We start from the raw sequence: 12,752 nt of genomic DNA, 5'->3' as shown, positions 1-12,752 counted from the left end.
TCCCCCTGCTGGAGCAGGAAACCATGGCCATTACTCTCCCTACCTGCTACTGTTGCAAAGCTTGGCATTGTGATCCCTGCATCACACAAGGTTAAAAGAGCCAAGAGCAATTCTGGCCTCAGGCCCAGCACTGCCCTACTCTTGTCACAGAGACAATGCTATCATGTGCTGGTGGGCTGTGCACAGGGAAGGATTTGCCTCCCATCCACACCCAGGATGTGTGTTGGAAAGAAGGCACATCTACCAAAACCACACCAGAGACTAAGCAGAGCTAGATGCTGACACCCTGGAGCTGGTGAGACAGTGTAAAAGAAGGCATCTTCACTGAGCTTCTGCCTGCACTGAAATAAGGGCACAAGCTGGGCAGTCAACTGGAGGATCTCCGCAGAGCCACTACAGAAGGAAACATGCCGCAGTGAAAGGAAGCGCCAAGCCCCTCTGGACAGAGAGAGCTGAGAAACTGTAAAGTCAGTTCATGGTGCAACAGCCTGCAATGCCTCTGCACAAGCAGGCGGTAAGAGCTGAGGACAAATAAGAGAGCAAACCAGGCAGCAATACATCACTTGAGTGGGTCAAGTATTAGGGTGAAGCTGAGAAACAAGGAAGCAGCAACCAATAGGACCCAGGAGGTAAGGCCACCTGCACAAAAGAAAGAACAGTATATATAGTATGTGCTTTTAAAATAAAGCAATCCAGGGAAATGGTAGGTGCATTAATGAACATGGGCAGGGAAGGTGATAAATTATGACACATGGAGTAGATTCTGGACTTGCTTTCAGAAAATGTTATCTTTCAACTAAAAATGCAGACAAGTCCATCTGTTGGCTTGTTGAAGGCACAGGTGTAATGTGGCTAGCGAGGGTGTCCAACCACATGTCCTCTGCACATTCCCACCTACCTAGGACCCTAAGAAAAGCTACCTAGGACCCTCATTTCTGGTCCTTCAGCTTTCCTTTCCCTACATTGTATTTTGCATTTTGAACGTTCCTTCTGCCTGTAACATTCTCTGCACTGGAGTGAGCTTCTTTGTAAATTAAAACCCTTCCGCTGAGACTCAGCCTGCAACCCTTTACAAAAACAGGTCAGCCAACACGTACTGCTGCCCACTTCTTCACACAGGTGTATTTGCAAGGAGGGGCGAACAGAACAGGTGACTAAAATTGACCAACTAAGTATTCCATCCCATCCACATCATACACCCTATAGAAGTGGGAGATCACGAGGGTCTAGCTCTCTTCGACCATGGCCGGCATCTGAAGAGGACCCTGCCTGTCACGCCTGCAATCCCGGGCCTAGTTCCAGACCCTGCATCCCTGAATCCAGTTCCAGTTTACTGTGGAGTCCAGCCCAGGACTTCTGTGTGCCTGCCCTGCGGCCACCAGAGCAATGCTGTACTACCCCAGGAAATTCAAGATTGGTCTTGTATATTTTGTATTATTTTCTCTATTTATTAGTAGCATTAGTAAAGTATTTTTAACTTTTCCAATTTGTAAGTCTCTTTCCCTTTTCCTCCTATTCCCTTTCCTTAGTGGGGAAGGAGGGGGGTTAACAGAGAGCATCTGCCACGGTTTATTGTCGCCCTGCAGTAAACGGTGACAATGATGTAAAAGTCATTTTTGCAGGCAGGCCTGTCTCCTAAATGAGGGTACATAGCAGGGAGAAGAGAAAAATGCTTGAGTCCTATGATCAATAGCAGCAAATACAAGTCAGCATTACTCAGAGCAACCTCAAGGTTGCTCTAAACTGCACTGAAAATGGGGAAGAGCAATACATGAAACTTCAAATCCTCTCCAGCCAGGACTCGGTATCACACTATTGACCATCAATACAAGATGGCTGCACAAGACATTTGCTGCTGTGCTGAAACTGAAAGCTGCTCACAGAAATTTTCCCATGAACACTTCTAATGAGCAAAAAGAAAACTGGCAGGTGAGAACATAAACCAAGAAGAAAACCCAAGCCTTTCTCTTCTAAATGCTCCCACTCAGAGAGAAAGAATCTACAGGCACGCCTGATTAATGCCCCAACTAGAAGATGATGCCAGATCTCAATCTGAAATTTTCAGTAGCTGTCACTAACTTACATTCACTGTAATATGTTTATTATATAGGTGTCTAAGATCAGGGACCCTCTTCATGAGGAAGCCAAGGGAAGAATATTATTGCTCGGTGGGAACATGCCTCCGTTTTTTAGGAGCTATCTTATCATGACACCACAACCTACCCACAGTGCTGCCTCTGCATGTCCTATGTGCTGGAATATCACAGTATCACAGTATGTTTGGGATTGGAAGGGACCTCAAAAGATCATCTAGTCCAATCCCCCTGCTGGAGCAGGAACGCCTAGGTGAGGTCGCACAGGAACATGTCCAGGCGGGTTTTGAATGTCTCCAGAGAAGGAGACTCCACAACCTCCCTGGGCAGCCTGTTCCAGTGCTCTGTCACCCTCACTGAGAAGAAGTTTTTTCTCAAATGTAAGCGGAACCTCTTGTGTTCCAGCTTGATTCCATTACCCCTTGTCCTATCATTGTAGGCCACTGAGAAGAGCCTGGCTCCATCCTCATGGCACTCACCCTTTATATATTTATAAACATTAATGAGGTCCCCCCTTAGTCTCCTCTTCTCCAAACTAAAGAGCCCCAGCTCCCTCAGCCTTTCTTCATAAGGGAGGTGCTCCACTCCCTTAATCATCTTGGTTGCCCTACGCTGGACCCTCTCCAGCAGTTCCCTGTCCTTCTTGAACTGAGGGGCCCAGAACTGGACACAATATTCCAGATGTGGTCTCACCAGGGCGGAGTAGAGGGGAAGGAGAACCTCTCTCGATCTACTAGCCACTCCCCTTCTAATACACCCCAGGATGCCATTGGTCTTCCTGGCCACAAGGGCACAGTGCTGGCTCATGGTCATCCTGTTGTCCACCAGGACCCCCAGGTCCCTTTCCCCTACACTGCTCTCTAATATGTAATTTCCCAACCTATACTGGAACCTGGAATACCTTGGAAGAAAGCAGAGTTTCACAGAAGCCCTATTTCAGAGCAGCAGCTATTCTCCCCAACACATTGCCAGGCATTGTAAAGCATCACCAGAAGGTGCCATACCTGTATGTGACATGCACTGCAGTGCCAGGCTCATCTCTCTCCCAAATCAAAGCCACTCGGTTTGGAGACTTTTCAACATGTCGGTCTAAGCAATTCACTGAAAGAAAGAAGTTTAAACAAACCTGATCATATGCAAGGTGCTCTGTAAACTTAGCTTGGTCAAGCATAACAGCAAGGTAGCATAAGATGAAACATCACTTGTTAGTGAGCTAGTCACACATTTATAATGCTGGGAAGTTGTCCTGTACAGTGGTAGCATTTGTAGCAATGGTAAAGCTGCCCTTTGCCATATCTCTATTATGCAAATACTACCAATAGCATACTTAATTGGTCGAGTTGCCTTAGGGATGATAACCCTGTGAGTGGCCTCAGCTGATTCAGCTCAACTTACCTCCACTGGCTAAGCTTAAACCAGCACAAATCTCTCCCTTGCTCTCAGCAGCACAAAGACAAGACACTGTTTTGATGTTTTTGCTCCCCAGAGCAGTGTTTTACTGCATAAATCTGACAGACTGTCTTCCCCAGCCTGCATTTTTAGCACTGTATAATTTGAATTTTCTAATTAAAGCACACGCAAAACATTTTTGTTCCAGGTTATAATGGAAGAGCTGAATGTCAGCTAACTGAAAGCATCTAAAACTTTAAGACCTAGGGTAAACTCACGGAGTAGAGACATCTACACATGGTGAACATGTCTCAAGTGGTGTTTAGGCCTCCTAAAAACTGAAGGTATAAAATTACCTTCTGAAGGTGGATCTCTACCCTTAACAGCTAGAGGCAGGGAAAACCTGAACGACTATGTGAGATGCTCAAATGGACTTAAGGACAACATCCACTAAAGAAAGTTATACAGAATCTAACCAAGAAACCTGCTTGCATGTTCAGCAGCAACTTGCCTGATTGTTAGAGATTAACCTTGCAAGTATTAATTCCAAGCCTAAACTACACTTATTTATTTCTCTATAATCTTCCAAAGGCCGTTATTTTATTTCAAAAGACAACTATTAAAACCAAACAGGCATGCTCCTGTGTAACCAAGAGTACACCCTTAAAGAAAATGCTGAGTTTCAGATCATACTTCCTGGAAAGGTTAATACTGGTGGGGACAGATCGCACTTTTCCAGATAAATTAAGAGCAACAAAAGCTGCCTATTTGCTGTCACAATTTGTGAAGTTTAAGTAAACTGCAGCCCAGGTGTCAGCATTGGCTGTTCTGTGTTCACAGCTGATTTACACCACCACACACAGGGTGGGAATGCGCCCCTGAAGGTGCAGAGAGAGAAATGCCTCAGAATTTGGCATATTTCATTACAACTGTCAATCTCAAAAATACAAAAAGGTGTCTTTTAGCTGTTTGAAGTCTGCATTTTTCTAATGTAAATTCCTGCAACAATACTATAAAAACAAAAGGAGATTAAGCTATTTCTTAGGTCATCCTAATACAATACAGGATGACAAAACCTCTGATGGGGAATGCTTTAAGCAGTTATACACCAGTTTCCTCTGCCGTCCATCCATTGGTAAATGGATCTGCTGCAGCTTGGTCCTCTGCCACCCTTAGCAGCTCCCACCTCCAAGCTGATTGCAGCAACACCCTCGTGTAATGCACCACACTGCAATAAATCACATTAACGAAGATTCATTGCCCAAGCAGCACTTCTCACTTGTGAGCAGCCATAATAGCCTTCAGGGAGAATTTCTGCTGCACCAAGCTCCAGCTGAGCCAAGTGCGAGCTTTAGCTTTTTGCTCAGTAAGAGCTGGCAGGTGAATCAGGGCCAAATGCTATTACTTCCTTCCTGATCTTAGGCTTACAGAGTTTTGCTCATTTTACAAAATAGAATGTAGTGACCTTCCCCTTACTGCTAGACCTTAATGGTTTCTCCATAAGTATTCTTGCCTCCTCAACAACACTTGGAAATTATTCATTTCAGCAAGACATGCTCCTGTGAACCTGGTGCCTTGGAAGTGCAGTAGTTTGTCAGGTTATTTTCCTGGGTAGAAGTTACAGTGCAATAAACCCAGAAGCACTGAAGCTCACAGTTCCCCCAAATCCTGCCTCGTCTCCCCAAGCAAAAAGCAGCAGATGATTCAGTTGCCTGTGGTCCAGCTGTGTTGGGAGATGGGCACACAGGATACTCTGGATCAGGGACCTGAACTGTTGCCATGTTTCTGCAACTGGCATTCAAGTCAAGAGATCAAGGGACAAAACCAGAGCCTCTTAGCAGAAAACCAGTCACTCAGTTGTGGCTGAGTACCATCTTCATTGTGCTTTAAAAGAAGAAAAGTGGCAACAGTTTAATTCTGTGCATCTATGTTTCAGTGGCCTATGATGATTTTTTTACCTATGCAAAGAAAACTTAGTGGCATTTAGCGCCTGCAGAAGAAGCAGACACAAGACGTGATCAAAAAGCAGGCCCAGACATCTGACGCATGTGGTATCCAAAAGCAGGTGATGATCCTGCCCTACAGAGGAACGACATGGATCCCTGAAGGTCCTCATGCTCAGCCAGTATCTTCCTTTCAATAGGGACCAATGAAAACAGAAATCTGGCTAAAATCCCTCTGACTGCTTAGTGCTGGAAGCAGGGCTATACTCACATCTCCATCAAACTGGCATCCACTGCTGGGAATCATCTCCTGGGAGGAGATGCTCCCCTGTGCTCCTTGGAAAACCTGAGGAGGGTTTTGCTCTTTTGCTGTGAAAAAGCTGGACAGAGATGTTACAGTTCATGCACTACTGAACTGCAGTCTGGTGCTTCAAGCACTCTCCCAGGAACAGGAAATGAAGTTAAGAAGCCTACATCCCTGTTAAAAGACTTCACCACCGAGTTGTACTCTAGACAGGGCTGGGGCTTACTCCCACTGAATGAAGCAGGACCACAGCACAGAAGAGCCTTCAAGGCACATATGGCCAGGAAGAAACTCAGAGGTAGTTAGGACCATCACGGCAAATTTCTCTCTTCCTTCATACAAGTAATAAAGTTGGAAGAAAAGACCCAGTTCTTTGTCTAAGAGAGAAAAGAGGCTGCAGCTTCCCCTGCAAAAGATTTGGATTCACACTGTTCCCCACCTTTGGCTCATCTGTTTGTGCAGAGCCCACCATGGGACCAAGCAGCACCCTGCAGCCAGCCACTGGGGATGAGGGCTGTATGGCTGAGGTCACAGAATGTCCTCAGTTGGAAGGGGCCCACAAGGATCATCAAGTCCAACTCCTGCCCCTGCACAGGACCACCCCAAGATTTACACCATGTGTCTGAGGCCGTTTTCCAAACACTTCTTGAATATTGTCAGGCTTGGGGCCATGACTACCACCACGGAGAGCTTATTCCCGTGCTCCAACACCCTCTGGATGAAGAACCTTTTTCTGAAATCGAACCTGAAGCTCCCTTAGCACATCTTCCTGCCATTCCCTCGGGCCCCTAGGGTAGGTCGAGGAATCCCTGCCAGCACGGTGTTGAGGATGCCACATCCCAGCCCTTCGGCAGGCTTTCAGTTGTGTTCTCCCTGCCTGGACCTGAGGAAGACTTTGGGGCTGTGATAGCGTTTCTACAGAAGCGATGAATAGCCAATGGGGAAACAGCGCCAGGGTAAAAAGCTTAGCCAGGGTTATCCCCGGCTTCGGATTTCCCCCCACTTCCCAGCATCTCGCAACACCTCTGGCGCATTTTCTCCCAGCGCTTCCCAAACAAAATCCTCGGTTTTTTCAACCAAAGAAGACCGCTGGCAAAAAAACTCCAGTGGGGGCCGGCCCGGCAGTGCTCTCCGCTTCTGCCCTCAGGCTGGCCGGGAGGGTCCCCACTGGAGTCGGTTTTTTGCCAACGGTCTTATTTGGTTGAAAAAAACGAGGGCGGCGAGCCGCGGGGGATGAGCGGGCCCGGGGACTCCTTACCCGAGACGTTGAGGCGGCCGCCGAGGAACCAGCGGGCGGCGCCGGCGACCGGGCCGGCCTGGCAGGCCGTGTGGAAGGGGTTGTCCCAGCGCAGCACCCCGTGGGCCACCTCCGCCCAGAAATCAGCAGGGTCGCGGGCCGCCCGCTCCTGCCACACCCTGTACCCCCCGGGCGGCAGCACCACGGAGCACCCCCCGTGGCTGTAGCAGCGCCACGGGAGCGGACGACTGAGGAGCACCCGCGCTCGGCCCGCCGTCAGCGCCATGGGACACGGCCCTCCACCACCCCCAGGGCCGCGCCGTGCCCGGCACCGCCCTCGGCCACGGAACAGCCTCTGCCCGGCGGGAAAGACCGCCTGTGGGGAGGGACTGCTCCGGCGGGGCGGCTCCAGGAGCGCCCTGCGGCCAGGGGCAGCCAGCGACCCCACAGAGCTATGGGCAACCCAAGACACCTCTGCACCCACGTGGCCCCAGGATCGTCCCACAGCCCGCACGCCTAGGAGCATCCCACACCCAGAGAGACTTGGGAACAACACAGCACTCACATAGGCACACTCGACTCAGAGACACCTACCCAAATGCACCCCTGCGTGCACACAGCCCTGGAAGCAACATCGCTGGAACCGCTAAGATAAATCCTGCACTTAGAGCATGCTGAGAACATCACCTGCACAGAGGTGCAGGCAGAGCTTCATCCCTGCACATACCCTCCTGACTACAATCCCAGGTGTATGGGAATATAGTGGAAGATTTGGCAAGGAGGTTGGTTGAATGTAAATACACTCAAGTGACTTGCAGCTGTCTGTAGAAAAAGCACATATATCACACTAATTGTTTTACTGACCTTGCGTGCTTGATGACTAGAACCTCTGTGTTAGATAACTCTAGGCACCTTATCACTATGTCTGACATTCCTTCTCTGTTGTGAGAAAGAGCAGGAGGCTGCACCTGCCTGAAACCTTGAAATAAAGGCGAGCTCAGCAGACCCAGGGATCTTCCTGTAGGCCTGAACTTACCAGCACCTGTGTCCCCGCTGGTGTCACCTCTGCCTGGGAGCTTACGTGTGACTTCGGAGGTCCCCCACTAGAGAGGTAACTAAAATAAAACTTGCTCTTTGCAATGCATTCGTGGCCTCTGGCTCTTCTTGTGACATGCCTGCACATGTGTCCACATTTGATGTTAGTCAGCAGTTGCTAGAAACAGCCATGCTGTGGTTTGCAAAAACACCAGGGACAGGGGAGGCCTCGAGGGTGACTGCCCAAATTCCAGGATGGCCCAGTACTGAGCGCTGGGCCCTGTGGCGGCTCTCCTGTCTGAATGCACTCTCAGGAGGCATGACCTGAGATTGATGATGGGACTGTGATTAGCCCCCAGGTAATTGAAGGGGCTATGCTAAATTTTCCATGGAGAGCCCCCAGGTAATTGAAGCAGCTATGCTAATGTTTCCATGAAGAGCAGCATCGACTTCTTGCAAATGAGTGGGGAACTTGGGATGGTTATTCGTTAATGGTCTTAGAGCTCTTGATTGTGAAGTTGTTGCATTGCAGAGTAAAATAAGAGAATTGGAAAAGGAGGTTGAGATTCTACAGGATGCAAAGACGATCGCACAAGAAGTAATTACTGTTCAAGCAGAACGGTGCTGTGAGCTGCAAGATAATGTAGGCCAGTTGCTAATGTGTATTGCTAAGGAACAAAGGGAAAAATATGCAAAAAGTGAGTTTTTGTGTTCTCAGGTGTGTGCTCTTACCACAAAATGATCTTGGAATCCCAAGAAATGGGATGGAAATACTTGGAGTGAGTCCTCAGACTCCAATAATGAGTCTGAATTTGATCCTGACTGGCAGGGAGGTGGTGGGAGCACAACTCCCCATACAAATGATGTGGCAGCACAAACAAGCGGATGAGGGGGGCAGATCGCTCTTACTCACTCTCTGAAGGAGTTAATGGCATTTTCAGAGATCTCTCAGCAGCCGAGTGGGGAAGGAATAGTGACATGGATTTTGCCAGCTTGGTATAGTGGAGCTGTGTCTATCCATTTTTTAGCAAATGAAAAAGATTTATTAAGCCCTATAGCCAATGATGATCAGATGCAACAATGATATGCTCAGCTGCAAACTGTCAGAGGTCCAGACAAGCAAGATATTATTGCACCTACACTACATCAATATTTGTGTGCAGTAGTTTTAACAGCATATGCTGAACATGTTGAATCTGTGTTGTCCTGTGGAAATCGGTGCACAATGGAGGAAAGTATTGATTTAGTGCAGCAGATGGGGGTGGCATATACATTGGTTATGGGATCCAATCCGGACAGGGTAGCAGTGACATTCTTGTCACTTGTATTAAAATGCAGCTTTTGAGAGGAGCACCTGCCTCACTAATACCCGTGATTCTGACATCAGTGACAAATGCTACAGGTAATGTAAGCACTCTAGCAAATGCCTTGAGGGGAATTTGGGCTATAATTTCAGGACCTTCTGTTTGGGTGGTGAATAACGGAAATCTGACAAAACTGAAAGGAGTTACAGCACAGGTGATGAGAACACAAATGTGGAATGAGATTTGTAAACTGGTATCCCACAATCAGAAATAAGTGGGATCATAACATAAGAAATTTTCTGCCACTTGTAAAAGTTAATGCTTATGCAAAGAAGCCAACCAGCCATAGCCACCCCGTCAATGCTGCACCCACCCTCCACCCCACCTGCCACCTCAGTGCAAGACCAGTTTGCCTTTACCTGGCAACAAAAGCAATATACTTGCCGAGTATTGTCTCAGAGATACACAGTCCCTCCGTTTGCCACCAAATGATAATAGCTGATATAGCACTGTCGTTGGGTACCATTACTGATTGCCATTATATTGATTATCTGTTGATTATGGCAGTGTCACAACAAGAAGCTGAAACAGCTGCTGAATTTTTGAACGTGCATTTGCAGGACCAAAGCTGGGCAATTAATCCAAAACGCAGGGCCCTTGTGCTACTGTAGTATTTTTAGAAATAGTTTGGCATAGGCAGCTTAGAGAAATAGCAGATAAGGCACAGCACACAGTCCAGCAGTTTTCTGTGACAGCTGCCATAAAACAATTTCGTGCCTTTTTAGGATTTTTAGAGCATTGGAGAACTTTCATCCCTACATCTTCTGTGGAAGAGGATTCCCCTTGTGAAGGGTTAATAGCAGAGCACAATAAAGTTGGTTCACTTGAGTCTCACAACAGTGAGGAAGCAGATAATATAACCTCTGCTGAGCTGCATGCTCAAGCTCTGAATATGTATATAGCTTGTGAACGTGGATCAGCCTATGCTGCACACGCATGGGACATTGCTCACAATCAAACCCCTTTACTGTTATATACTTGTAAAATATGCTGACATCATCATGCTACTTGTACACAGCTACATTTAAGAGCATGGGGAAAGGTAAAATGGGGTCAGTGGGCCTTGAATACCTGTCAGGTTGATTATATCAGCTTCCTACCCCATCTAGGTGGTGGCAATATGTATACACTACTGTGAATACAGTGTCAGGACTAACTACAGGGGAAATGGAATTATTTACACCAATGGATTGTGAAGTGGGACTGCAGCCTATTCGATGTAGATGTAAAAATTCATATGACTCCAGAGAATGCTGTATGGATTTGTACCCTGACTTCTCCTCTTATGTTATATCCTTTGCTAATATCATATTCTCTAGTTCTTGTATTTCAGGTATCTTCAGGTATCTAGAGGAGACAGCACTGGAACAATGTTATTTGTGTCACAGACTCAACATCCAACTGAAGTTCAACCTGAAAAAGTGCAGGCCACAACTTGCCAGTCTGTGTGGGCAATTAACCCACACCAGCTTGTTAAACCCAGGCTGATACCAGCTGAAGGAGCTGGAGCAGCAGCCTATGTAGTACTAGAAGGTGACAACATTCCTGTTGATTAACTTAGATTTGTCCTGGTAAACTTAGTTTTGTTCAGCTGCTACTTTAACCTAATCATTTACCTTTAATATTTAGGAGAAATTAATGGCTGCAGATCTCTTAACAATGTGTTTTACTATCATGACAACCCTCGTAGCTGTGTTACAGAATCCTGCTATGCTAAGGGGTTTTAACATTAATGTTTCCTATTGTTTTCTCTGAGTAGGTAGTGGCTGCAAATGCTGCTCTGATTTTGAAGGCATGTGTTGCTTAACATAGATGATGAACTAGCCAGCATGGAAGACAACATCTCACACCATTGGGACTAAAGCAGCAGTGAAACAATCTGCCGGTAATGCCTGGCTGAATGACTTGTTTAATTCCTTGATGAGATGAATGGGACACCTGATTATTGTAGAAATTATGCATTATTGTAGAAATATGTTTTTTCCTTTTTCTGTATGTGTTTATTGTGTGTCTCTGTAAATTGCTCTGTGCTACACCTCACAAGCCCAAATGAACAACTCTGGCTTTGTCAGCCCCAGCAGAGGTAAGTCACATGAGTGAGGGTGTGGAATGTATGGGAATATAGCGGAAGATTTGACAAGGAGGTTGGTTGAATGTAAATACACTCAAGTGACTTGCAGCTGTCTGTAGAAAAAGCACATACATCACACTAATTGTCTTACTGACCTTGCGTGCCTGATGACTAGAACCTCTGTTTTAGAGAACATAGGCCTGTGAGAAACTCTAGGCACCTTATCGCTATGTCTGAGATTCTTTCTTTGTTGTGAGAAAGAGCAGGAGGCTGCGCCTGCCTGAAACCTTGAAATAAAGGCGAGCTCAGCAGGCCCAGGGATCTTCCAGTAGGGCTGAACTTACCAGCGCCTGTGTCCCCGCTGGTGTCACCTCTGCCTGGGAGCTTACGTGTGACTTCGGAGATCCCCCACTAGAGAGGTAACTAAAATAAAACTTGCTCTTTGCAATGCATTCGTGGCCTCTGGCTCTTCTTGCAATGTGCCTGCACTTGTGTTCACACCAGGCGCCCAGGAACAGCCATGCACATTAACACACACAGCAACACTCAGCCCACTCACACACACTGTCCTGTCAACAACTGATGTCCATCACCACATGCCTGGACACTGGCCATCAAGTCAGCACAGCGGTGACATAGTCCTCACATGGCATTACCAGACCCCATGCACAGGCAGTGCCTGTGCACATGGGTAGGTGGTGAACATGTCGTGTCTTCAGCTCACTGCCACATGTCATACCCTTGTCCCCTCTTTGCTCAAAATGGGGTCTCTCAAAGCGCGTACACATGCAATTTTTTTCTTGACAGCCCTCCAAGCATCATCATTACCATGAGGTGGGGCTCCTGTCTTTCATATCACAACACGTCTTCATCTTATCTTAGGACCAGATTTAACCCTGATTTTACAATGCAAATCCTCAAGAACAAGCAGCGAGATTTTACAGCAGGTAAAACAGTGCATAGCAGGGTTTTCTTTGCTGGCATGAAGAAACTAACTCTTTTAGGCAGTTTGGTCCAACACAGAGTCTGAAAACCCTTATTAGAGCAGCAAGGTCTGGGCACCCTTAAGAAGTGCCAGACTGCCTGAGTGCCAACTCAACTTGCTCCTAGAGTTTGGGCAGACACAGCACGTTTCATGTTCAAGATTAAAAACTTGATCCTATTCTTTATGCTTAGTTGAAGCTTATTATGGCAGTGGTAAAGACAAGAAGTGTTTTCTATAATTTTTTTCTGATCCCAGAAACATCACCAGATCCTTTATCTAAGTAAATAATGCAAATTTTATCAGGACTTTGATTTCTGATACTTCTGACATT

The 12,752-nt window shown here is 46.9% G+C and overlaps 1 protein-coding gene across 8 annotated transcripts in view; it reads right to left on the bottom strand.

The window, feature by feature from the left end:
• Nucleotides 1–7,321, bottom strand: part of ACSS1 (acyl-CoA synthetase short chain family member 1) — a 31,082-nt gene extending 23,761 nt beyond the window's left edge. For 2 of the 8 annotated variants that reach the window (XM_065059065.1, XM_065059066.1), the window contains exons 1-2: nt 6,988–7,320; nt 3,098–3,194 (exon numbers count right to left, since the gene is read on the bottom strand). In XM_065059065.1, the coding sequence (XP_064915137.1) occupies nt 3,098–3,194; nt 6,988–7,252 (362 nt within the window). In that variant the 5' untranslated portion in view covers nt 7,253–7,320. Of the gene's footprint in view, nt 1–3,097; nt 3,195–6,987 lie in introns of all 8 variants that reach the window. The other 6 variants (XM_065059069.1, XM_065059073.1, XM_065059067.1 and 3 more) reach the window with 4 other exon arrangements.
• Nucleotides 7,322–12,752: the final 5,431 nt, after the last annotated feature.

Source organism: Columba livia, chromosome 3, assembly GCF_036013475.1.
Source record: "Columba livia isolate bColLiv1 breed racing homer chromosome 3, bColLiv1.pat.W.v2, whole genome shotgun sequence".
NCBI lineage: Eukaryota > Metazoa > Chordata > Aves > Columbiformes > Columbidae > Columba > Columba livia.
Note: the sequence above shows the minus strand (reverse complement) of the source record. Positions and strands in the feature narration are given on the sequence as shown.